The sequence below is a fragment of the Pezoporus occidentalis genome, unplaced genomic scaffold (assembly GCF_034315485.1).
Source record: "Pezoporus occidentalis ecotype Australia unplaced genomic scaffold, CSIRO_AGI_Poc_V1 ctg246, whole genome shotgun sequence".
Lineage (NCBI taxonomy): Eukaryota > Metazoa > Chordata > Aves > Psittaciformes > Psittacidae > Pezoporus > Pezoporus occidentalis.
In genome coordinates this window covers 449,095-474,150 of record NW_026914350.1, presented here as the reverse complement: position 1 = coordinate 474,150, position 25,056 = coordinate 449,095, and the positions used below count along the sequence as shown (strand labels likewise).

General features: G+C 38.2%; 1 protein-coding gene across 2 annotated transcripts in view; it reads right to left on the bottom strand.

Annotated features, from left to right (window-relative positions):
- SKAP2 (src kinase associated phosphoprotein 2) overlaps positions 1-25,056 on the bottom strand; it is a 120,201-nt gene that overhangs the window by 84,383 nt on the left and 10,762 nt on the right. Inside the window, exons 3-4 of one of the 2 annotated variants that reach the window (XM_062622763.1) lie at positions 22,835-22,860; positions 12,831-12,935 (exon numbers count right to left, since the gene is read on the bottom strand). In XM_062622763.1, the coding sequence (XP_062478747.1) occupies positions 12,831-12,935; positions 22,835-22,860 (131 nt within the window). The remainder of the gene's footprint in view (positions 1-12,830; positions 12,936-22,834; positions 22,861-25,056) is intronic. The other variant, XM_062622764.1, reaches the window with a different exon arrangement.

Genomic DNA, 25,056 nt, shown 5'->3' with positions numbered 1-25,056 from the left:
ACTTGGACCACCTTCACTTCACTTGTCTGCTTGTGTTGTATCACACAGTATGCTAGAGATTGGAAGGGACCTCAAAAGATCATCTAGTCCAATCCCCCTGCCAGAGCAGGAACACCTAGATAAGGTTACACAGGAATGTGTCCAGGCGAGTTTTGAATGTCTCCAGGGAAGGAGATTCCACAACCTCCCTGGGCAGCCTGTTCCAGTGTTCTGTCACGCTCACTGAGAAGAAGTTTCTTCTCAAGTTTAAGTGGAACCTCTTGTGTTCCAGTTTGTACCCATTACCCCTTGTCCTATCATTGTTTGCCACTGAGTAGAGCCTGGCTCCATCCTCGTGACACTCCCCCTTTATATATTTATATACACAAATAAGGTCACCCCTCAGTCTCCTCTTCTCTAAACTATAGAGACCCAGCTCCCTCAGCCTTTCCTCATAAGGGAGATGCTCCACTCCCTTAATCATCTTCGTTGCCCTGCGCTGGACTCTCTCCAGCAGCTCCCTGTCCTTCTTGAACTGAGGGGCCCAGAACTGGACACAGTATTCCAGATGGGGTCTCACCAGGGCAGAGTAGAGGGAAAGGAGGACCTCTCTCGACCTACTAACCACCCCACTTCTAATACACCCCAGGATGCCATTGGCCTTCTTGGCCACAAGGGCACAGTGTTGGCTCATGGTCATCCTGTCGTCCACTAGGACCCCCAGGTCCCTCTCCCCTACACTGCTCTCTAACAGGTGGTTCCCCAACCTATACTGGAACCTGGGGTTGTTCCTGCCCAGATGCAGGACTCTGCACTTTCCCTTGTTATATTTCATCAAGTTATTCCCTGCCCAACTCTCCAGCCTGTCCAGGTCTCGCTGGATGGCAGCACAGCCTTCTGGCGTGTCAGCCACTCCTCCCAGCTTAGTGTCATCAGCAAGCTTGCTGATAGTACACTCAATTCCCTCATCTAAATCATTGATGAATATATTAAATAATACTGGTCCCAGTACTGACCCTTGAGGCACTCCACTAGTTACAGGCCTCCAACTAGACTCAGCCCCATAGACTACAACTCTCTGGCTTCTCTCCTTCAGCCAGTTCACAGTCCACCTCACTACCTGATCACCCAGACCACACTTCCTCAATTTAGCTGTGAGGATGCTGTGGGAGACTGTGTCAAAGGCTTTGCTGAAGTCAAGGTAGACCACATCCACCGCTCTGCCATCATCCATCCACCGTGTTATTTCCTCATAAAAGGCTATGAGATTGGTCAAGCATGATTTCCCCTTGGTGAAGCCACGTTGACTGCCCCTCATAACCCTCTTATCCTTGATACACCTTAAGATGGCACCAAGGATAAGGTGTTCCATCACTTTCCCAGGGATGGAGGTGAGGCTGACCGGTCTATAGTTACCCGGGTCCTCCTTCTTGCCCTTTTTGAAGACTGGAGTGACATTTGCTTTCCTCCAGTCCTCAGGCACCTCTCCCGTCTCCCAAGACTTGGTAAAGATGATGGAGAGCGGTCTAGCAATGACTTCCGACAGTTCCCTCAGCACCCGCGGGTGCATCCCATCTGGACCCATGGATTTATGGATGTCCAGATTGCTCAACTGGTCTCTAACCCATTCCTCATCGACTAAGGCAAACTGCTCCGTTGACCTGACTTCGTCTAAGGTCTCAGGGGTACAGGGCTCTTCAGGACTGCCTGCAGCAGAGTAGACAGAGACAAAGAAGGCATTCAGTAACTCTGCCATCTCTGTATCTTCTGTCACCAGGGCACCCATCCCGTTCATCAGTGGGCCTACATTGCCTCTGGTGTTAGTTTTATCTGCCATGTATTTGAAAAAGCTCTTTTTGCTGTCCTTGACCCTTCTCACCAGGTTTAATTCTAAGGAGGCCTTAGTCGTCCTAGCTGCTTTCCTACATCCTCTAGCAGCAGCCTTATATTCCTCCCAAGTGGCCAGCCCCTCCTTCCATGACCTGTAAACTCTCCTCTTCCACTTGAGCATACCCAGCAATTCCCTATTTAGCCACGCAGGTCTCCTGGCCCTCTTCCTTGACTTCCTACGTGTCGGGATGCTCCGATCTTGAGCTCGGAAAAAGCAATCCTTGAATGCCAACCAACTATCTTGGGCCCCTTTTCCTTCAAGCAGCCTTGCCCATGGGATTTCCCCTAGCAATTGCTTGAAAAGGCCAAAGTTTGCCCTGCTAAAGTCCAGGGTTGCAATTCTACTTGGTATTCTACTAGTCCTACCACACAAGATCCTGAATTCCACCATCTCGTGGTCGCTGCAACCAAGGCAGCCCTCAACCCTTACTGCTTCAACCAGACCCTCCTTGTTAGTGAGGACGAGATCCAGCAGCGCTCCTCTCCTGGTTGGCTCATCCACCATTTGCAGGAGGAAGTTATCATCCACACACTGGAGGAACCTCCTGGACTGCGGCTGGGTTGCTGAGTGGTCCTTCCAGCAAACATCAGGGAAGTTAAAATCCCCCACGACGACCACGGCCTGTGACTGTAAGGCCGCTCTCAGCTGCCTGTAGAAGGCCTCGTCAACTTCCTCACCCTGACCTGGTGGCCTGTAACAGACACCCACAACAGTATCCCCCCTGCCAGCCTGCCCCTGAATTCTCACCCACAGACTCTCAACTCGCTCGTCATCTGTCCCCGGACAGAACTCAGTGCACTGTAGTTGCTCCCGCACATAAAGAGCAACCCCACCACCCCGCCTGGCTGGCCTGTCTTTCCTGAAAAGGACATAGCCCTCCATGACTATATTCCAGTCATGTGAGCTGTCCCACCACGTCTCTGTAATTGACACCAGATCATAGTCTCCTGACTTAGCACAGGTTTCCAACTCCTCCTGCTTATTTCCCATGCTGCGTGCATTGGTGTACAGACATTCCAGGGAGCGAGCTGAGCACACCGATTTCACCCTAGGATTATAGGAGGCCTCCCAGTCTTCATCAATTCTGGAGGGCTGCGCCACTGGGGCAAGCCCAGCTACACCCCCATCCCCCTTCGAATCTAGTTTAAAGCTCTCCAAATGAGCCCTGCTAATTCGTGCCCCAGCATGCTTTTGCCTCTGTGAGACAAACCTTTCCCACTTGTCATTGTCCAGACTGGTGCCCTATAAAACCAGCCGTTATCAAAGAGTCCAAAGCCCTGCCTGTAGCACCAGTCTCGAAGCCAATCATTTATGAACTGAATCTTCCCATTCCTTCCCACATCATCAGTGGAAGATGGAAGGAGTGAGGAGAAGATCACTTGAGCCCCAGACTCGTTCACCATCCGCCCCAAGGCCCTTTGGTCTTTCTTCATCACCCTCAGACTGCGGGAAGCAGCTTCCCCCTCACCTGTCTGGAAGACCAGCAGCGGGTAGTAGTCTGTCGGGTGCATCAGGTTGGGGAGCGCCCTGGTGATATCCCTGATCCGGGCTCCAGGCAGACTACACACTTCCCTATGATGAGGGTCAACTCTGCATATCGGGCCCTCTGTTCCTCTCAGAAGGGAATCGCCTACTACAATGACCCTTCTTTCTTTCTTTCTTATCAGAGGCAGTCTTGAGGTGCAAAGTCGACCGCCTTTTCCTATGTGGCCTTGTAGGCTGGCCTTGCACCACATTCTCACCTACCTCCCGTTCAAGATCCAGGGCCTCAAACCTATTACGGAGGGACACCTGTGTTGTAGCACAGCCATGTACACAATCCAACTATCCTGCTCCCATTCACATTTTTTCAACACTAATCCTTTCCCCTTACTCTTCAACGCAAAGCAGCAATACACAAGTGCAGTTATGTGAAGCACACAAACTGCATCTTTGAATATGCTTTGTGAGTATTTATACATCACCCATGTCCATATACGGAGATACAAAATTTTACTGTTGAGGAACCAGCAAAAAGATGCTTTACATGAAGCCTAGAATATATCTGGAAAGTTATTGTCAGGCTGTGACGTACTCCCATTAAGGAATGCATGTTCAGGTAGATAGAGCAGATACTCAGAAGGACAGTAGAAAATTGTTTAGACCAGAAGAGGATTTCCTGCATTTTGTAGTGTAAGATTATCCATAATTCCTAGCTCAATATGGGACCAAAACTCTTTCTGACTACCACCAGTAGAGAAGATAAGGCTAATATTCTCATGGGATATCACCTGTCATTATTGTGATAGTGGTGAATAGGCTATGCCTAATACTAGTTAAGAAACTGTAGTAATAGTTTGGAGAGAAGATCGCATTTTTAGTCTGCTACTCTACTTTTAAATCCTACTCTTGTAAGTGATCCAAGTAAACATCTATGAAGAATTACTGAGGAAACTATCAGCCAAACTAACACTGTCCACTGATAGATATCCAAAGAAGTATGGCTCCTGCTGCAGATTTTTAATCAGTAAATAATACCTGCAACATCTTCTTGAGAAGGATAACAATGAACTTGCATATACAGTTTACATAAAAGATTTAATTTACATTTTGCAATGAAAAAACAATGCTTTAATAAACCTTTTAATGACATAGTTTTACTTTCCCATTCAAATTTAATCTCAAAATTCACAAATATTAATCCACTGCAACCTCCCTCTCATCTAAAAGGAAAAAACCCAAATCCGTTAATTAATGCTTGGATTGCATGATGCCTGACAGAAAACAGGTCTGTTTAGTACATGTTTAAACTCTACAAATACAATTTGCACCTCTACAGAAGGTACTAATCAGTTAAAATACAAAAACAGGAGTACGGGAAAAATCTTTTTCTGTTCATTAGGATCGATACGCACTTCAGTGCATGCAACAAATTAAATATGGGCACAAATTCCTAATCACCAATTCAGAGAAAGAAAAGCCTACACCAGACTTAATTTGTAGTTTTATTGCAAGGGTTTACATTTTTTTCCCCCATTTGGTTCTTATATTCAGGCCTCTACAGCCTCATTCTTGAGACAGAAAACATGAAGTACCACACAGAGCATTGTTTTACATATATCTCATCTACTCTAAAACAAAGAAAACACTATGGTTATCACAGAATCACAAAATGATTTGGGTTGAAAGGGACCTTAAAGCTCATCTAATTTCAATCCCCCTGCCATGGGCAGAGACACCTTCCACTAGACCAGGTTGCTTCAAGCCCCATCCAGCCTGGCCTTGAAGACTATCAAGGATAGGGCAAACACAGCTTCTCTAGGGAACCTGTGCCATTGCCTCACCACCCTGAAAGCAAAGAGTTTCTTCCTCATATCTAATCTAAATCTACCCTTTGTCAGTTTCAAGTCATTCCCCCTTGGAATGTACAGTTTGTTCTCTCAAGATGTTTGGGGCAACTGTATGTTGAAGGCAGACCTGAAGGCAGACTCAAAGGCAGACCCATTTTCCTGTTGTACTTCGTAGATACCAGGATGGAAAAGATGCTTGTTTCCTTTAATGCCGAGCAGCAACAAATCTGTTGGACTTGCTCTCCTCCAGAAGGGTACTAGAAGGGTTCCCACTTCAAACTGCCACTGGAGTAGCATGAAGCAATGCCATCATCTACAATCGATGCAACTGTCTGGTTCCAGGAGGAAAGAAGTAAAGAGGAGGATGGAAGCTGATATGCTACTAATGCTTGGCAGGAAGAAAGAGGAATTAAAGGGAAATTAGAAGGTAGATATTCATTCAGCTGAGGGAAAGTGTTAATAAGGTCTTAAATCTGTAATTAACAAACAACCTCCAAAACACACCTGAAAAGCTTATTACATATTACAGATGCTGAAGGAAAACCCTCCCTCTTCTGTTTTATTTCAGCTATTTGTGATGTATAAAAACTGATACAGAAAAACATTAGGCCAGCAAGCAATATAAAGTAAATAGAAAAGTCTATTGCACTTCAGCTTTCTGTTGTTTTGGGTATTTTTTTATTTACCATAATATTGTATAAAATTATGGTATAATATGAAAAAGAAATGGATTAAGCAGGTCATTATTTGTTTTCTATTGTGGATATTGTCTTACCTAGTAGTGGCGCATACACGGCTGTTTTGTTATTGCTCAGTCACTGAAGCAACATAGATGAAATAAAATGAGCAACAAACCATGTCATCTCTCCCATGGGAGAAAGGTAAATGTTAAAAGAACACAGGGGTTTACTGTTTAATAGGAAGTTTTTCATCATGATAATTAGAAGTTGCAACATCTTAGTACCATTAATTTGTACACACTGTTAACCTATATGATGCCATTTTTAACTTTACTGTTGACTTTAATAGGGCCAAAATTTCACTTAAAACTTCCGCTTCCTATCAGAAATAATTTCCTTCTATTCTGTGCAAATGGTTTAAATCAAAATTAATTAGATTAGCTTTGCATATTTCACATGCATTTTTTAACTTCTTGCTTATCCAAAAATATATTCACTGCTATGGATACTACAAACAAGTAAGCAGTTCAGTTGCTTGTTCTTTTCATAAGGTTCCAACAGCAGTTACATGTGGAAAGTTATAAGAATTCTTCTCAGTCTTCAAATATATTCATGACAGAAGGGGAAAAAGGAAATGCACCATCCTCATGTCTTTTAAAGACAAAAGAGAGACAAATGTCAACAGACTGACAAAAAAAAAGCTTAGGGTCTGTATCCTCTGTTAGCAAGCACAAAGCTACCTAAGGGAGACTGAAGTCACACCATTAGAGATTTTTAGGAAAGATAAGACAGGCACCCTCAACTTGCCTGAGACATTTTTTGGCAGGTGATACATTGACTTTACTCTTAACGTTTCTCATACCCAACAAGGAGTTGATCTTCTTTAAGACTTCTGACAATTTCAGCAAAGTTAGCACCCTTTTCTCATTTGTTAAACAGATTTCGATCTGGGAATTTATTCACATATCGTCTCAAATACATCAATATCCTGTTTGTTGGTTTTGTTTGGGTTAAAAAATAAAAAAATCTTCATATTTTAAGTTACTCTCTAGTATGCTTTACTTTTCATTGTGTTCTATCAGCTTATAAAAGATTATATTCTGGGTGACATCTAAGTGTCTCAGCCTAATTCCCTAGTGATGTATCTTTCCTCTGACAGAATCAGCATACCAAATCAATTCTAAACTTCAGCCTTCCTGCCTAAAACTAAATGACTAATTACAATTTCTTAGAATTCTTAAAGCAACATTTCTGATCAGTCGTATTACCTCTTCAGACAGAAATGTCCCAGAAATGCAGAATCGTAATACATTGCAATACATAATATTTCCTTTGCCGTACAACATCTGTTCAGACACAGGAAGAGTCTATTAAACCATTCAAGAAAACTTAGAATTACATACATATATAAAAGCAATAGATTATTTCCCAGTCACAATTCTTGACAGGAACTAGCATCCCCTCAAAACAAAGCTGGCATGCCAGAACCCCTCTCTTTACCCATTTCCCATGGCACTGATGCTCCTGTCCTCATGCCAGATCCTAATAATAGCGTAAAGTAGAAGTCACCTTTTCCCACCAAGGATCAAATGTCCCAGTAAACTTAGATCTTTCCTGCTCTCAATGTGATCTTTTTTAAATAAGCTTGAATATTCAAAGGACATAAGGAATAAGAAAATACATTTTTCTGCCTTCAAAGAGATCTACCTATAAGAAAAACAAGTGAAGAAGTTTATCACTTCTTTTAATGGCTGTGATGCACTTAGTTTGGAACTCTCACAGTGCTGCAAAGCAATTAATCTCCTAAAATGACTAAGGTGAACTTCCAATACTGTCATCCCCAAGACAACCCAACATCCTCTCCATGTACATGAATATGATACTAAAACAGTAGTAAGCCAATACAAGACCAGGTGGATAGGAAGGGCAAAAGGAGAGAGGACAGAAAACTACTAGCTGTGTTTTCCATTCTCCAACCTTTGCTAACACCTCTTAACTGGCTGGCTCAGTGATGAAACACACCCAGTTTATTATTAAATAACATATTAAAGTTTTTTGCTTTAATATGGTGCCTCAAAAATAAACTCAGCAGAAACATAACCAAAGAAACAGGGAAAATATTTGTATATGCAATGTACATAAAGATAAGATCTTAAGCTGAACTCTACCCTTCTTCAGAGACAGTATTCAAACCTTTATGCCAACCAAATAGGGAAAAAAGGAAAAAGAAAGAAGCTTAATCAGTACTTGTATTTGAGACTTAAAACGTCAAAAGAAGCAGCATGCAAAATTTAGTCACACAACTTTTCATTCTCACTTAACCAATCAAAACGCAAACTGGGATGTTCATGCAAAGGAAATACTATAGATCACGTAAAACAGTTGAATCAAGCCTGCAAAGACTTGCATAAAACTTTTCCAGGGAGCTGCATAATAATGAAGTGCTAGAACTCATTGTTTCATCCAAAAATTATACCAAGAAAAGCATGTTACAGGGAGCAACAAGTTCTGCACATTTTCAAGACTGCACTCTGAGGAAAGCTAAAGCACACCACCTTCATTTATTCTGATTTCCCAAAGTCCTCCAAACATCCTATTTTAATCCTATTTTAACATCCTTTTATATTAAGACCTTCCTGCACTTCAACTATAGAGAATTTCTAGTAGGAGATTTTCATCCTATTTAAGAGTTTTCTACTAAAGAGCATATTTTATTCATAAGCTATAGCCAAATATGATAATTTGAAGAGCATGCAAGTCCCGAGACATGGTTTTGGTACTTCTTCCATCCTTACATGCTCAAGGCAACATTTCTAGACCTTCGATGAAAACGATGATGTTCTAAATTATTTCATCCCAGCATTCATTCTGATCTTTTTAGATCTTGTAATTACTCAGTCACATACTCCCTGCAGAGCTAAACAGACATACCTTCTTCAGAAGCAGCTGGATCACTCACATCACTTCCAAAGTCTGAAAGTTTGTTCTTTAATACTAATGGCATTTCCTACTATGGAATCAAGTTACCATACCACAAAAAAAAAGTGAAACAAAAATTACTGTTAAAAAAATCCTTTGGAATCATAACAGGGGATATCTGTCTTAAATAGGAAAGCATCACCATGCATTACATCTACATTTTATACCATCCTAAGAAACCTGAAAACTAAATTAAAACCAGAAACTTTTCCCCCAGTTAATGTCTCAACTAAAAGTAGTATTAGTAGTAATAATAATAAATAATAATAATAATAGTCACCAACTTTTAAGAAAGTCTTACTGTTTCAGTTTTTAAGTATTTTGGTATGTTCTGTTTTTTAACTGATCAAGACATATTTTCTGCTACACACATTCTTCAAAGCACAGATGGAAGGGGAGTAAGAATTTACAAGACATAACACTGTTATACAATGTACTATACAAAAACCTGTCACTTAAGTTGCAAGAAACCTAGTCATCAATAAGGGAAAAAATACCCTGCTCAAAAATCAATTATGTTGAGTCTTTTGTATAGAGAAGTAGTACACCTTTCAGGCAACTGGTATTAATGAGCAGACATGGCTATAGAATCTCCATTTGTTTTTCTGACAAAGCTGTGACTACTCCAGTCTCTCATTGAAATTCCATTAATCTGGTGCACCAAGGACCAATGCGAAAATCAAAACTCCATCTAACCCTTTATCAGCTCACAATAACCTACAAGTGAACTCTGCCTGTTAGCATACAGCAAGTTATGATTTTGCTATCAATCAGGCTGTTAGCCAATAAAAAAAAAAATCAAGTTAAGAACGGAGTGCCTGGCAGTGCTGTTTTGTTTTGTCTGTCTTGTTTTGGGGGTTGTTATTTTATTTGGGGGTTTTGTTGTGTTTTATCCCTCTTCCAGTTTCTGTAGGGTGTCTGGACATGTAAGCCTATGCATCATTCTCCTTTGCTGTGATTTAATTGCTGCCAGCAATCAAGTCAAAGCATCACTGAAGTGTGCTTGAATTTCATTAGATGATATAACTTATGCTACTTTCCTACAGTACCTAATAAACCATAAAGAAACCAAAACACATATGGCTTGAGGGAATAACTGGAAAATTAGGTGGCCATTTGGGAACTGAGTGAACTTTTGAACCGGAGGAACAGAGAAAAAGAAATATTAAAAGGAAAGACAGACTTAGAATGCACACAGAGATGTGGGGGTTTGACCTTTTCAGTACCTAGAAAATTACATTAGCATTATGAAAAATACATATCATGTTTAGAGTTTATAATCCATCAAAGTTTAGATACTTTGTTAGTGCCTAGCATAAGGTAAAAGTCAAAAGGACAACATAACAATCAGATTTGACAAAAGGCCTTTAGGGGACCTGTGCTAATTTAGTTATCCCATACTTATTGTTAAATGGATTATCTCTCTTGTAATTAATACACCATTAGACGGAGGTCACACAAAACCTCCAGGATTTTACAATGACTGTAAAGTACACGTAATACACTAATTCTTTATCTGTTACCAAGTGGGTGTCTTCACAAATTATATTTTGACAGTAACACCGCAAAGTCAAACAGTGACACTTTCAGAAGTCGTACAAACCTTACAGTCTAACTGATGTGTACAAAGCTAAATGGCTGTTTTGTTTTGGGGTTTTTAGCAGAAAATATATAAAAAATATTTTACATTAAAATATGAAAGGATGCGAATATAAATAACAAACACCTCAGTTTGGTTACCTACAGTTACATCCCTCTGTTAACGCCAAAAGCCTTAATCATATACAAATGTGGTTTTACATCTCCTGAACTAAGCTGGTAACCATCAATCATCTACCTTACAGACGCAGCTTCTTGAGTAGGTTTTAAATATTGGGCATTAACAGACTGTTTAAAAAAAAACAAAAAAAACCACACACACCAAAAAAAAAAAAAAAAAAAAAAAAAAAAAAAACAAAACCCCACACAGTATTGAGCTTCAACAAACTCATTCATGCCTGTGAGAACTGAAACAAATGGCACCTCTGAGAACCAATCCACCTCTCATAAGATTCTCTCAACATACATTTTCATACATAGTCTAGGTAGGCAGACTTGAATGATGGACGACATATGTTAAAATCAAATGGTCTCAGAATAACACACTGGACATTCAAAGAGAAAACAGAAACTCCTCCAATAAATGAAAGTATTTAGAGATCAAAATCTGCCACCTTTTCTCGACTTCTCGTGTGGCACTCCTACAAGATAACTGAACAGGATTTATCATAAAAAGTAGAAATATTAGTGAGGCAAAATAATCTTAAATACAACAAAATCACACCCGCTATATTTCTACCTAAACTGGAATGTATCAGCCAAGATACTGTTGGGCAGCTATTATACATACTCTCATAATTTTAACTTTCAAAATAGGCTAAGAATTATTTATCCAACTGTTCAAAGTCATACAGTATTTCATATACTCTTGCATCAGCATTATTCAGCCATTCATTATTTAGGTTTATGAACATTATAATTTTTTCTTAATTAGCTGTTTTGAAACAAATCTATAATCATATCTCCTATTAAACAGCCATATAATTTTGTCACATACCCTTTATGCAATCAGTACCATGTTATTAAGTTACAATTAGAAATAACACTAAGATTATGTTTGTAAGCAATAATAAATACATGGAAAGTTGCATTCAGCTGTATTTTGGAAAATTAGCTTGGCTTTCCTAAAAGCAATATTCAGTTTGTCTGATAATTACATTTCAACCAGAAAGCAAAAAGGCTTGGTTTTATTTCTTAATAGAAGGTCACATTGCCAACATGCAAAAAACTAAAGAGAAACCCCAAAAAAAGTGTGATTATTGTTACACATTTTACAGAGTTCTGGATATAAAAAAAAAACAAGTCCTTTAGCCTGAATCAATGCTTAGAAGGTTTATCACTTATGCATGTACTTGACTTATCCCTGTTCTGCAATAAACATAATTTTATATCTCATAAAAGCAATTTATGTTTCCAAAGGGAATAATCTGGATAACATAAAATGTGGAGTGCTATGTTGCAGGAAGCATATTTTCATTCAGCAATTGTATTTCAAGATGGAGCTGCACAGTTTGATCATCATATCATGTCAGAAAACATCATTCACTAGTAAGTCTATCTAACTTCTAGTGCCAGAAATTAATATACATAGTTAATTTATTTGTACATATATCTAATTTATTACCAGATATTATCCATAGAAGGTATTTATATTATGTATACAATAAACTAATCTCAAATATGGACACCATGCTAAAGCACGCTTGTTAACTGTTGAAGTATTCAATTGTTCATGTCTTCAGAACAGTCACACTTAGCATTGAATTTAATGAATACAAAATAAAACAAGGAAAACAGCTACAGAGCCTGGATTTTTTTTTTAATGCAAACTCAAATTTGAAATTTATATAATGAAAACATTCTACAAAATACTGTCTTAATGGAAGGAAACACTGTAAGAATAATTAATATTTTATGAACCTATTCTGCATGGAGTTTGCAGAAAAATATTAATCACATAAACTCTTTCATTATTTATTAGATAAATAATACAGTAAGCCATTAAGTAGCGCAATAAAATTAAGCAAGAATCTGATAACATTGAATTAACAAACAATTTGTTACTACAAATACTCAGTTTTAGCCACTGATCTATCTTCAAAAACATATGCATCTACAGAAGCTGCTTTGTTACGAAAAAACATGAGTGTAAAAAAAAAAAAGTGTAAATTTGAGACAGCTTCACTATGCTCTAGAACCACTAGAGAGAGCTCTTCAGTTCCTTTAAAGGTTCTTGTAAGAAAACCATCCAGCTGTAATGCGTATCTGTTTATCTGATTTCCCACACTAGCATTCGTATCATGAGGATCCAATTGCATGCGTTTATAGAAACTGGCAAATCTAGTACATTCTAAGGTAAGCAGTGTCACGTACCATCAGAAGGTGCTTCATCCTCTTTATCATATCGGTCAGATGCTATTGAGAGACTATCAGGAGGTGAAGTAAAAGAGACTTCAGACTGTTCCTCATCTTCCAGTTCTGTAAAAGTAAAAAATACATTGATAGTTAATATACTCTATCGTGCAAACACAGATAGAATCTAAAGACAAGTATTTTTATTAGGAATACGGTTATCAATTCCTATCTGAAATGGAAGAAATCCAATTTCTCATTGATGCTTGTAACAGGTACATTGCACGCTCATGCGCAGCTGTGAGCACTGCTGTTCTGGGGCTACCTTCCAACCAGCCATGTACATGTTGCTGAAGCAGTTTCCCTAAACACTGTCATATAACGAACCCACTCCCAGCACTGCACATCTGACAGCTTCTCACACAAGGTGGAAAGAAACACACAGCACAGCAAAGAGGTGGGCAAGGGAAAACACTGGCAGGAGAAACAGGCAGGGCCAAGCTCCAAAGTTCCGCCCTGTCCATGTGCAGGAAGGAACTGCAGCAACTTTCCTCCAAGGAATTGCCAAACTCCTGCTGGCAGCAGTTTGTCACCCTCTACCCACTTTCACTTTTCTTCACCATAATTAGGCACTACTTTGCAAATTTTGTATGTGTACTCCTCCCATGAAACTAAAAACGGAATCACGTTCTGACAGCACCAGGTCTGAACCGGTGCCTTCATGCAGCATTCTGTTAATGAATTTCTTATGCAAATGAGAGTCCTACAACAATATATATAAAAATCTACATTATGAACTAACCTATGCACTACAGTGATCAGAGTGCATTAAGTGTAAAGGTCTGGGAAGGGTAAAATGAAATCAATATTAGTTGAGGTTTCCATTTAATTAGACAAAATTTAAGTTCTCCCTCTCAAAACTCAGTATATTTTCTCAGATTTCTTTTTTTTAATACCATCTAGGTGAAGAAGAGGGGAAAAAATAAGAAAAGAGAGTGTTTCTTTAATAAAAAAAATAAATAAAATTGAGGAAAAGTCAATAATTAAATATGATAAAAATCACCAAACCAAAATCATAAATCTAATGCTTCAATAGATCAAACGACCCTCAATTTTCTCAAGAATCATATGAAGCTAAATTGCTCAATCTTTGCCTTTTGGTATACTCCCATGGTAAAAGCTTTCCAGAGACCTCCAGGTATGCTTCCCTATTCATGTACTCCCTTTTAGAGCATTGTACCCGATAATTAATTTCTTAGAATACAAAATAAGCCCCACACATAGAGAAAATATTCTTCTCTGCAGACACGTGAATTGCATTAATCAGGACTGCTTAGCTGTGGCTGAGTTTTACCCCTTTACTTCCCATTTAATAACAGAAAATCATAGAAAATTCAGAGTCTGTGCCCAAAAAGAACCATAGCTGCTAGCAAAGAACGGCAAGTTTTTCATGCAGCTAAGACAACAAAGCCTCATTTTTGCTTTGCTGGAGTTCTTTTATATCCCACAACTGTAGAATACCAAATTGTTTTTTCCTTAATTAATTTAGCATGCTTTTCTCAGTAAAGCTTCCTTTCAAGCTCCCATGCTATATAACAACTGCTTTGAATCTGAACCTGACTCCAATCTATTTTTGACAAGGCCATCCTGCAGTAGCACTCCAGCCATCGTGTTAATCTGATCAAAATATTTGCATTTCATCACACCTGTCAAACCAATCAAAGTAAATTATCCCCCTCCAGGATTCACCTCTCCCTCCAAATAGAAAACCAGAGAGCAGATAGCACATGAACAGAAAATATTATGCCATATTTACAACTAGCGTGATTATCTTTCACACTTACATATCAGAGACCAGTTGCCTGTCTGTCAATATATGTATATCTTTATTAGACAATAGACTCCCGTTAAATAGAGCAGACATGATACTCACAACCTATACTGTATCAAAAGTTGCTTCACTCTTTTCCTATCCTGAACTAGAATACTAGTACTAGAATGCAAGGAATATGCACCTATATAGTGTGTGTATATAACTGTATATATACGTATATATATGTATACACACACACATACATATAAGCCCTGTTTGTTAGACAAAAGTGTCCCCATCAGCTATGAATAAATGTACTATCATTTAACCTTCATGAAGGTGCCAGCATAAATTACTATTATGCTGTATTTACAGAGGAAAAATGTTTCCACAAACACCACACTCCAGCACTCAAAATTCACGGGCTGAATAGTAAGAGTAAACCTAAATATATCTAAATGAATAGCACTTGTGGATGATAAATAGGAAAGTAAATATGTAGGAAGAACATCTCCACAGAATTGTGCTCCACTCAGCAATACCTAATCTCTTCCATGTTCTTAAGGGGCTTCTTATGCAAGTTGCAGTTACCTATCTTTTCCATTAAGTCACAATACTACCGTTTCCAAATTATGCTTAGGATTTCAAGTTCAGTAAATGTATTGTGCTTTGCATTCATATAAAAGCCAAATCTAGACACAAGGGGCTTTCTAATACATACATATATATATATATATATATATATATATATATATTTAGGGCACACCATGTACCTACCCCAGGTATATCCTGTATTTGAAACAACAAAAGCTGTGGGCACAGAGCACAGATTTATAATAAAACAAGCACCTAAGTGTACGATATTCAACTTCAAAATGCTCTTAAAACAAAACAAAAAACATGTTGAGGTATTATGAAAAAAGAAGTTACACTCTCAGTGCTTTTAGCAAATTTATATCTTCAAATCATTCTGTAGATGTTAAATCCCGAATAAAGGCTTGAAAACTTCCACACAAGGAGAAAATGGCAGAGGGGAGGCAAAAAAAACAACAAAACATCACACAAATTACTAAGACAAATATGTAAATCCCATATACAGCTACAATACTACATACAGGTATCCACATTTTATGCAAAAAATGTGGAGAATAGGTCACAAACCATAAACAGAGGTACAAGCAACCTGTAGCCTTGCAGGACTAGATCATACGAAAAATCTTCCAATTTTTATTTTAGATTAAATCAATGTATTTGGAAGTTTATATTATACATTGAAATGCAATCCTTAAATTATCTAATTTGTACAAAAGAACTGCAGGCATGTTGATAGACAGCTGACTCAGTCTGCTCTGGAGCTTTAATAAGGAACATTTCACAACATTTTTATGTACTTACATAGGGAAATGACTACAGGCCAGATTCAACCTTGGGATTTTGCCTCCTAATTCTCACAGGGTTAAAACACATCTTAGAAGTGTATGTTACTAATATATAAGGATATTGCTCCTGACAATTCACTGAGAGGGTTCCTGTTGGTTCTGTGGGATCTCCTGCATTCCCCCCTCAGAATAATCTCTGTCTCTTTTCCACTTTAAATGCTCCTCCATCAGTGTGTTGCACTGCAATTTACATCCCACCAAGACAGGCTAGACAGAATTGCATTTGAAGCTGCATGTGTTACTCCTTGAACAGTCAGAGGAGTCAGTGTTGAGCAGCACAAGCCACTACTCCTCTCTTCAGGTGCCAAGTACCTAAAAATACACCTGAAAAGCATCAATAAATTAAAGCAAAGCATTCAACTTGCATTTATGTAATAGAAAACCAAACTACAAAGCAACAATGGGCATCAGGTAAATGTATCCAATACAATTTGCAAGCATAATTGAAAGCACTGCTGCCTAATCAGACATCTAAAAGCAAAGCATGCTCAAACAAAATGTCTATAGACTCATTAGTTGGCAGCCATTCCATTACAATCACACATAATGTCAGTAGTGCCTTGAACCTGTGCCAATGACAACAGCATAAATTTTGCATCTCATTTCTGTGGCCATAAAATTAATGATCAGTTTAAAAATACTTCTTCGCAAAAGTTATTGCACAAAGAAATGCCATGAATGCGTCCCTGTTATGTAGTCACAAGGATAATTAAGGAGTTGATGCTCATTAATATAGTTTCTTGTTTCCCCAGAATACCATATGATTTATCTGGAAGTTGAAAAAAAAAGAAGTTTCATTAACAGTAGATAGTTAGCAGTTAAACAGTAACAAAAATATGCATATGAACTGACCCTATTCTCCAGTTTCTGCAATTTAAACTAACCTTTTGTAGGTTTGATAGCAGAATCAATATTTTGTTATCTGTAAAAAAAAACCCATACAATGTCTTTACTTATTAAATGCTTATTTATTGATTTAGGAAGTAATGCATAGCAAAGGGTAAGTATACCACATTAGGAACAGAGCATAAAACAAACTCTCCTCATTGTAACAAGGGCTGCACTTCAGTCCTTGCCCCCTATTCTGAAGATTTCTAACAGATTTAGTTGGTACAAGCTGAATATAATGAACAGGACCATACTATTTTGTAAGAATCTAGTTTATAAGAAAAATTAATAATATTATTTTTCCCCAAGAATTCATTTTCATCTAAGATAGTGATTATAGCAATGAACTCCTAAGTATTAAAGACAGTGCTTCCACCACTAACTGTAAAAAAAGAGCATCCAAGATGTTTCAGCCAATATCCCTGAAAGAGCCTTGATAGCTCACATCCTCAGATCACTAAACAAAAAAGTCTAGACAGAGTGATGCATTGAAGTTGCTCAAGTATAAAAGAAATAAAACAATTCACAAAAATAAAATGTCATGCAGCTCAAAACACTCTGTCTCTTGCCATTTTGTAAGGTCCCACGTCACAGCAGGTTGAAATCACTTCCTTTTGTCCACTCTCTGCTGCAGTAAGAGCCCACCAAACAAAGGACTGGATGGAGCCATCAAGGAGATCAATGCAAGGTTCTCACTACACAGTCTTTCAGAAAAATAACTAGACAAAGCTGCTTTCAAGCTGGCACAGGTATTCTCTAGCCCCCTAATAGTTGCTGATGCTTCTTTAAGAAGATGCTACTGACCCAATCCACCAGTCACCTTGCCAGACTGGATTCTTTCGACAGCCACTTTCTCAACGTATGCGTTGCCATGCAATCTGCTTCAATACACCCCTTCCTGAAGAGTCTTCTGGAGTCTCATATTAACATGGCTGTTTTAAATGGCTTGTTTTATAAAGGTCAAGTAGGAATTCTTTAGCAGCTATTTGTTAAAACAATACTGAAACACCATTAAGTTTGTAAGTAAATGCGCTTCAAGCAAGAAAAGCAACACAACTCTTACTTGTTGAGCTGTCTCTCATTCTGATGATGGACATAAGACCATTTTGTGCTGCACTGGTGGTTCTGTCTTGTGCTGCTTTAAATTGCACTTAGCAGGGACACTACACAGATAACAACTACATGAAGCTGAAACAGACACCAGTGACTTGCCTACAAGGAAACCCTCCACACTTCCAGGAGAGAGTGATACTTGGCACAATTCTAATGCATCTGATGGTCTCTCCAGAAATACATCATGAAGATCCTCAAAGGACTACACAACAACTAAGCCACATCTTTCCCATTTATGGTTATTACTAATGATGTATTTATGCCCCTGACTGAAAGCTCAAGTGTGTTAAAATACAGAACTTGCATCCACATACTGCTGTGATGACTACAAGCTACTGCCTCAAGTCCATAAAGACTCCTACCTGCTGCCATTTCCTGAAGGGGGGGGGAAAGAGTACAGAAACAAAAAAGGAAATAGCACCTCAACAAAAAACATGGGGCAGGGGAAGAAAATACAAAGACCTTGCATACAGTGCTACTCTGTCAGCTTGACTATTTCCAGGAAGCAGATGTCTCAGGCTCCAGACACTGCTCTACCAAGAGCCAGAGACATCCAAGTCACTTAAAGGTTTCCTCCAGGTACTCCCAATAACTACATAGAACACTGATGCTCTAGAGACACAAATTTATCTTCTCTTATACTACAATGAAATTAAAATGAAAGTGAACCTTCATCAGTCTTCATCAGACTGAAAAGTGGTAGTTAGTAAAGGTTATATCATACTTTTCTGCACAAATAGAGCCGAAGTCGTGTGCCACAGCTCATATATAAGGTACACCAAGTGCTTTATGGGGAACTTGTTCTGCAAATTCCCCTATTATGACTTGATTTGGTTAGTACTTTTGGTGTCTCACTTTCAACACCGAGCCAAAAATCTTTTGAGAAAAGTGATTAAAAATGTATCTTTTACTAAAATAAATGCAAAGAGCAGATGGCAAGTGATCTTCAAACACAAAAACAGATTCTAGGGCTTATAGTGCTTCTGCCAACTTTACTGCTATTTTTAGCATAAATTGAAAGCAAGGTTCTTTTTACTAAACATTTTGGCAGCCACGGTATTGATTCAATTAATCTCAAAACAGAGAAATGCCAAAAACTGTATTAACTCAGGATCTCTGACAAAATCCAGATTTTTATATCCTTAGTGGAATACTAGTCTTATGAAAAATGAATTCAATTTGTATGAGAATTATCTTAGTTTTCAAGTTCTTTCTCAATTCTAAGATCTAGAACAGGTCACTTTGAGTGCGACTATGGCTTTTTGGTTTTGTTTAAACTACTTAGATGAGGAGTCAAATATTTCAAATTAAAAGAAAAAGAAAAAAAAAGCAGTTTCTTAATTTAAGAATAAAATAAATGCAATAAATGTTTAATAACTCAATAAAAAATAAAATTTGTGGAAAGATTAGTATTTTGGGTATTAGTACAATTGTACATTTTCTGTCATAAGAACACCATGCACTTTGTAAATTAACTGTAAAAGTCAGTGTAAAATCAGATAACACATCACACATGAGAATTAAATATTTTCCTATACAACTAATTTTATGTCTTTAATTTTCACATATACCCACCTTCCCAAAAAAGCTTATTTTTTTCACTGTGTAGACACAGAAGATGCTTTTGCCAGCATATTTACTGACCTAACAGAGAAACTAAAAAGGCTTCTTTCTAGGAGGGCGCAAGCAAGTCCCAAAGTTTATCAATCTGGTTGCAAAGAAATATGTATGTGCTTTCTGAAAGTTAGAGATACTCACACAGATGATTTTGGTTTTAAGGAGCCTGGTTCTACTTGTGCATGTGCTCTTCAACTTTTTTTTATTATTCTTTTAAAACCTCTGTGCCTTATTTTTATGAAAGATAAGATTCTGCATGATAGTGGCCAAAGCCCATACACATACAGTACCTTGGTCAAACTGACCAGTTACCACATGCAAAGCCAGCAGAACTTCAAGAGCATGCAACGATGAGAGTGGAGTCACAAGCTGATGACCACAAAGCATAACTGTGGAACAACTCACAAGCTGAAGAAGCTGCTGTTTGAGAAACCACAGTCAAGTTTCATTATGTTATACAGAAGATATAACAATTTTTAAAGCATTTGTTCACTTCTTTCAGCTTCCAAAAGATTCTTCTGAGTGCTTCTGGAAGGATGACAGGTCACAACTCATTAGATTCTTGAAAACAGCTGACACGGTATGATAATTAATGTACTGTGATAAATAATGATAATATGGCCCATAATATGAACTATTCTTCACCTTTCCTTCCAGCTACAACAAAGACTATTTTATTTGCATTAAAAAAAAACTAAAAATGGAGTAACTGCTACCACAAAACAAGGAACAACAAACATCAAGTTTAAATGTACACAGTAGTTTTTATTCTTCCTAGTTTGTTTCAGTGCAGTTTCCACATTTCTGCTTCCACCTCTCCCTTTTTCCTAAAGGATATTCTCCTTTTTCATCATATACTTTGAGATATTTCTTTTTATTCTGGAGGGGAGGAGCAGGAAAATGTCTGACCAACACTGGTTTTAACCTCTTTTCAAATGTTTAACCTTTTCTCAAAGGTTAATTTTTTTTTCCCTCAGTTTTTAACCTTTCCTCAAATTTTCCATTTTTTCAAATGTTTAGGTGTGCACAGAGATATGAATGGGCACAAAAGCTGACCTCACTCAGCTGCTGCCGCTGCTTTGTTACACTAGTAGCTGTCCAAGAATCTGACTGCTTACCTCCATGTGGGTCCTTTGTCCTACACCTACACAAGTCATGCCTAATTTGTACAGGCCTGGAGTAAGAATGACACAACCAAATAAGTTTAGCACACACTTCTTGAACTCTGGAAATGATACCAACAACCCATACCATATTTCCTCAAATATTTTGCAAATAAATGTAGGCTCCCATTTCTCATCGTTTGGGGTTTCTTTTCGTATTTATTCATGTAAAGGCACAGAATCTAGAGAAATTTACCCTCACTTGCAGAAAACAATGGTATTACTTTAGGGCCTTCTCATTTTATTGACAAATACTGAAAGAAAACTAAAGTATCAGCATTTGCAAGCTTCACCATCTATATGTAGTTCTACCATCTGAACCAGTAAGACATCATGAGAATTTAAAGGGGCAACATATCCTTCCCAAGAATCAAATGCACTCTAACAAAAGGAGTAAGACTGAATACAACCTTCACAGAAGTCAGAACAAGTTATACAGTAACAGCTGCAGACTATATCAATTAAACCATCTATTTTGATGGCGATGAGATTTCATTAATAAATTTGTTGAATCAGAAAAGAAATTCCAAATCAAATGCCAGTGAAGAAAGTAAGCACAGTAGAATTTTCCTGACCTTCATAAAAAGCAAACCAGTAAACACAAACTCTGCTCTCTACAGACAACTGTCATGTTTACTGGCAATTCACAGCCTCAGAAAGTTATTAAACCTTAAAAAACATGCCCTCTGGAAAGTCAGATGCACTTGCAACGAAATAACTAGCCTACCTTATTTCATGTTTGTTTAACAAAATAACATTTGACTTTTCTACATTTAGTTCTGTTGGACAGTGAGGAAAGGAAGGAAACTACATTTTAACTTCAATAAGGGTGCTGAGGTGCATTATTAAAAAAAATAGTAAACTATTTTAATGCATTTTTTAAATAACCACATAGTTTGAATTTACAAAACCTTGGCAACCTTTGGGAAGTTTCAAGCTGTATTTTCATCTTATTCAAACTGCTATGGCTGTGTAACTTGATTAAACAGAGATAAGAAATGTATGAACTTGTTGTGCCTTGTCACAGCATTACTTGCCTAATACGACTTACATATTTTCACTTTATCAGGAGGCACACTGTAGCCCACACATTTCAACCTCCTTGTCCAGAAACAGACAGTTCTTCAACCACTGCAAAAAAGTGAAGCTTCGCATTGGCTTTTTTGACCTCGCACTGTGACCCTCATACCAGCATCCACAGGCTATAGGTCATGACCTCAAGAATTAGCATCATGGAAATAAGAGCCCTTCCAGGTTTAGTTAACAGAACAGAGCACTGTAGCAACACACTCAGACTTCTCTAAACTGAACTCTGCAGCTTTGTTTTAACTCCACTAGAAGACAATAGATAACCCACACTTCAGTTTTCATTACTTGCACACTAAATCATCTCCTCTCCAACTGAAGGTCTGAGCTCCGGCTGCACTATGGAAACATTCATTCAGCGTGGATCGAAAGCCAATATCATATTGCCACTAGATGATCCTATTAAAAGGTTAAAGAAACATCACTATGGAATTAAAGACTTTTGCAATGTTAAGAGAAAATGGCTGAAATACTTTATCCCTATTAAAATTTTATCTCCTGAGCAGACTGCTTTGCATAGGCTTCCTCTGGAAAACAAAAAAAAAAACCTGCTTACATGGTCTTTTGCAACGCTACGCTAGTCCTAATTAAGCCAGACATAACAAGCTCCTATTCTGAACTATATTTCTAAGCTCATCCTTTCATCAGTAAGCCTTCTCAGAGGCGTTCAATGAAGGAAATGGGACCTGGCTTTGAGCAATGGCTTAGCGAGAACTTGGCAACCGGGAAGCTTTTCCCGCTTCACTCAGCAGGGGGAGCCAGGCCCTTCGTCCGCGGGAGCACCTGGGCACGGCCGGGCAGCGCCTTGCGCTTCTCCGGCTTAGGGTATGGCAGGGGGCAAAAGCACATCACGGGGAGGAAGGAAAAAACAAACAAACAAACAAACAAACAAAGCGCGACATTTACCTTTATCCTGGAACTCTTGAGGGTAGCTGCAGAAAGAAGAAGAAACACAGTAAAGCAATGCACTTGCCAATCCATAGTACTAGAATACAGCACGGAACAGTTGCTAGTTTTTAACAAGTTTTGTAGTTGAAACTTAGCACTGTCAAGTTTTCCTTAATAATTTTTAAGTCTTTATTTTTGGCTAACGTATTTACTCAGTTTTTCTTTTGCCTCTGCAGTTGAGAGAATCCCCTGTCACTCCGAAGAAGGCTTGAACAAAACCAAACTCAGAGCTGCCGTTTATAGGGATATACATCTATTCAGTTATCTTAAGGTATAAACATAAATAAGCATCTTTAGTAAATTTTCCAAATGGTAACATATTCCAAAAAGTTTTGTGCACAAGTAAAACCCACTAAGCATACTTTAAAATAGCAGGTCAGCAGAAAAAAAAAATCCACAAATACTGGGTTTAGTTGCAATAATCTACAAAATTCAAATTTTAAAGTATTAATAATTAACCAGAAATATAAAAATTGATGCAGACCTAAATTTAAAAAGTCATTTTCAAATAGGAATATCTTACCATACTTGATGCTTAAAACACTTCTATTGTTATCATCCCAGAGGGGAAAAAAAACTATTTCTTCAGAGCTAAATCTTGGTATTTCAGAAACAAAAGTAATCATAGGATACAGTATGATGTATAGAGACAAATAATCAGGACAGTGTTATCTTAAACAGCACCTGAAGAAGCGTGCATGGACTTTATGTGAAAAGGAGAGGATTTCACCAGAAATAACTGGCAAATAAAATGCAGCTGCCAAGACCATCTTTATAGACAATAAGCAGTAGTATGTGTATCAGGTTAGTTCTTACAAGTAACGAGCAGGAGAGAAAGGCATGGTCTAGCAATAAGAAACCAAGAAATGCAAACAGAGATAAAAGGCCAGATCTGAGAAATCCTGTATAGGAAGTAGCAGTGTTAGGCACAGCCCAATATGTGGGATGCGAAAGTCGAAGATGACTACAATGTGCATATATTTTACAGCCTGCATGAAAAACAAAATGTTACTAAGAGTGAATTCCAGGAGACAAGGAAGGAATTAGAAATTAAAACAAGACATGAAATGGTGGGGTCACGTAAACAAATGGCAAAGCATTCAGGGTCAACTGCTTCCGTAACTGCAGGTTCCCTCCTTCGATATTTCATCAACAAAAAAACCCCATAGTTGACTCATAAGAATGCAGATAAAAAGTCAGTAGCGCTGTATCTGCGAGTCATCTGTACTGTCCCAGTTTAGCTCAATAACCCAGATGGGAAAGCATGAAAAGAAAAAAAATCCTGATTCCTTAAAAAAGTAGTTCCCTAAGCATTTATAAACCGAATCAAAGGCACACAAACCCTCAATTACAAGACTCTGGGATACATCTCATGCCTTCCCACAGTTAGTGTCATGCAAAGAATGATGCCCTTGCCAGAAGATTGTGCCGTCTTTGAAATTGTAAACAAGTTGCCACAGAGGCAGGAGCATGTCATCAAAGGAAAGGTTAAGAGATATCACACAGGAGTGGATCAGTAGAAAAACAATTTGGAAACAACAGTGGGAAAAGAACAACAAGTACTAGATTATATCCTAGTTGATCAGAGTTGTAAGAAAAGAGATTTTGCAAGTAAAATTTTGTAGCACGAATAAAACTACAGCCAAATCTCTTCAGCTGACTTGTCTGACTGAAATTAAGACACAACAGAACAGAGTCTCAAATCATACCTATTGAGAGAAAAAAAGAGAGGAAAAGGGAAAAAGGCCACAGCGCTCTGCGTGGTCTGTCACAGTACTTCACTATTTTAACACTGCAGAAGCAAACTATAAATAGTTTCCAGTTATGTTTCAATTTGCTATTACAGAGCTAAATGACAGAATATAAAGTAAAGCAAAGTCAGCATTGAACTATGCTGTTTACACCAGCACAGTATGGTGACAGGAAACTCATTCATATTCCCAATGCATTATATTTCTTAAATTTCAATAAGGCTTACCAAAGCAGAGGTGAAGGCAAGCTCTACCGAACCAGGCTGCAATCAGGGTTCAGAATATTACAGCAATTCAAATGGGACAAATCCTTCTGTTCCCATTTCTGACAATTGCAGCAGCTTCAGGAAAGATATAAAGACTTGAACCCATGCAGATTATTTGACAAAATCAGTACCTAAACAGATTTTTGCTAGTATTGTTAAAGGT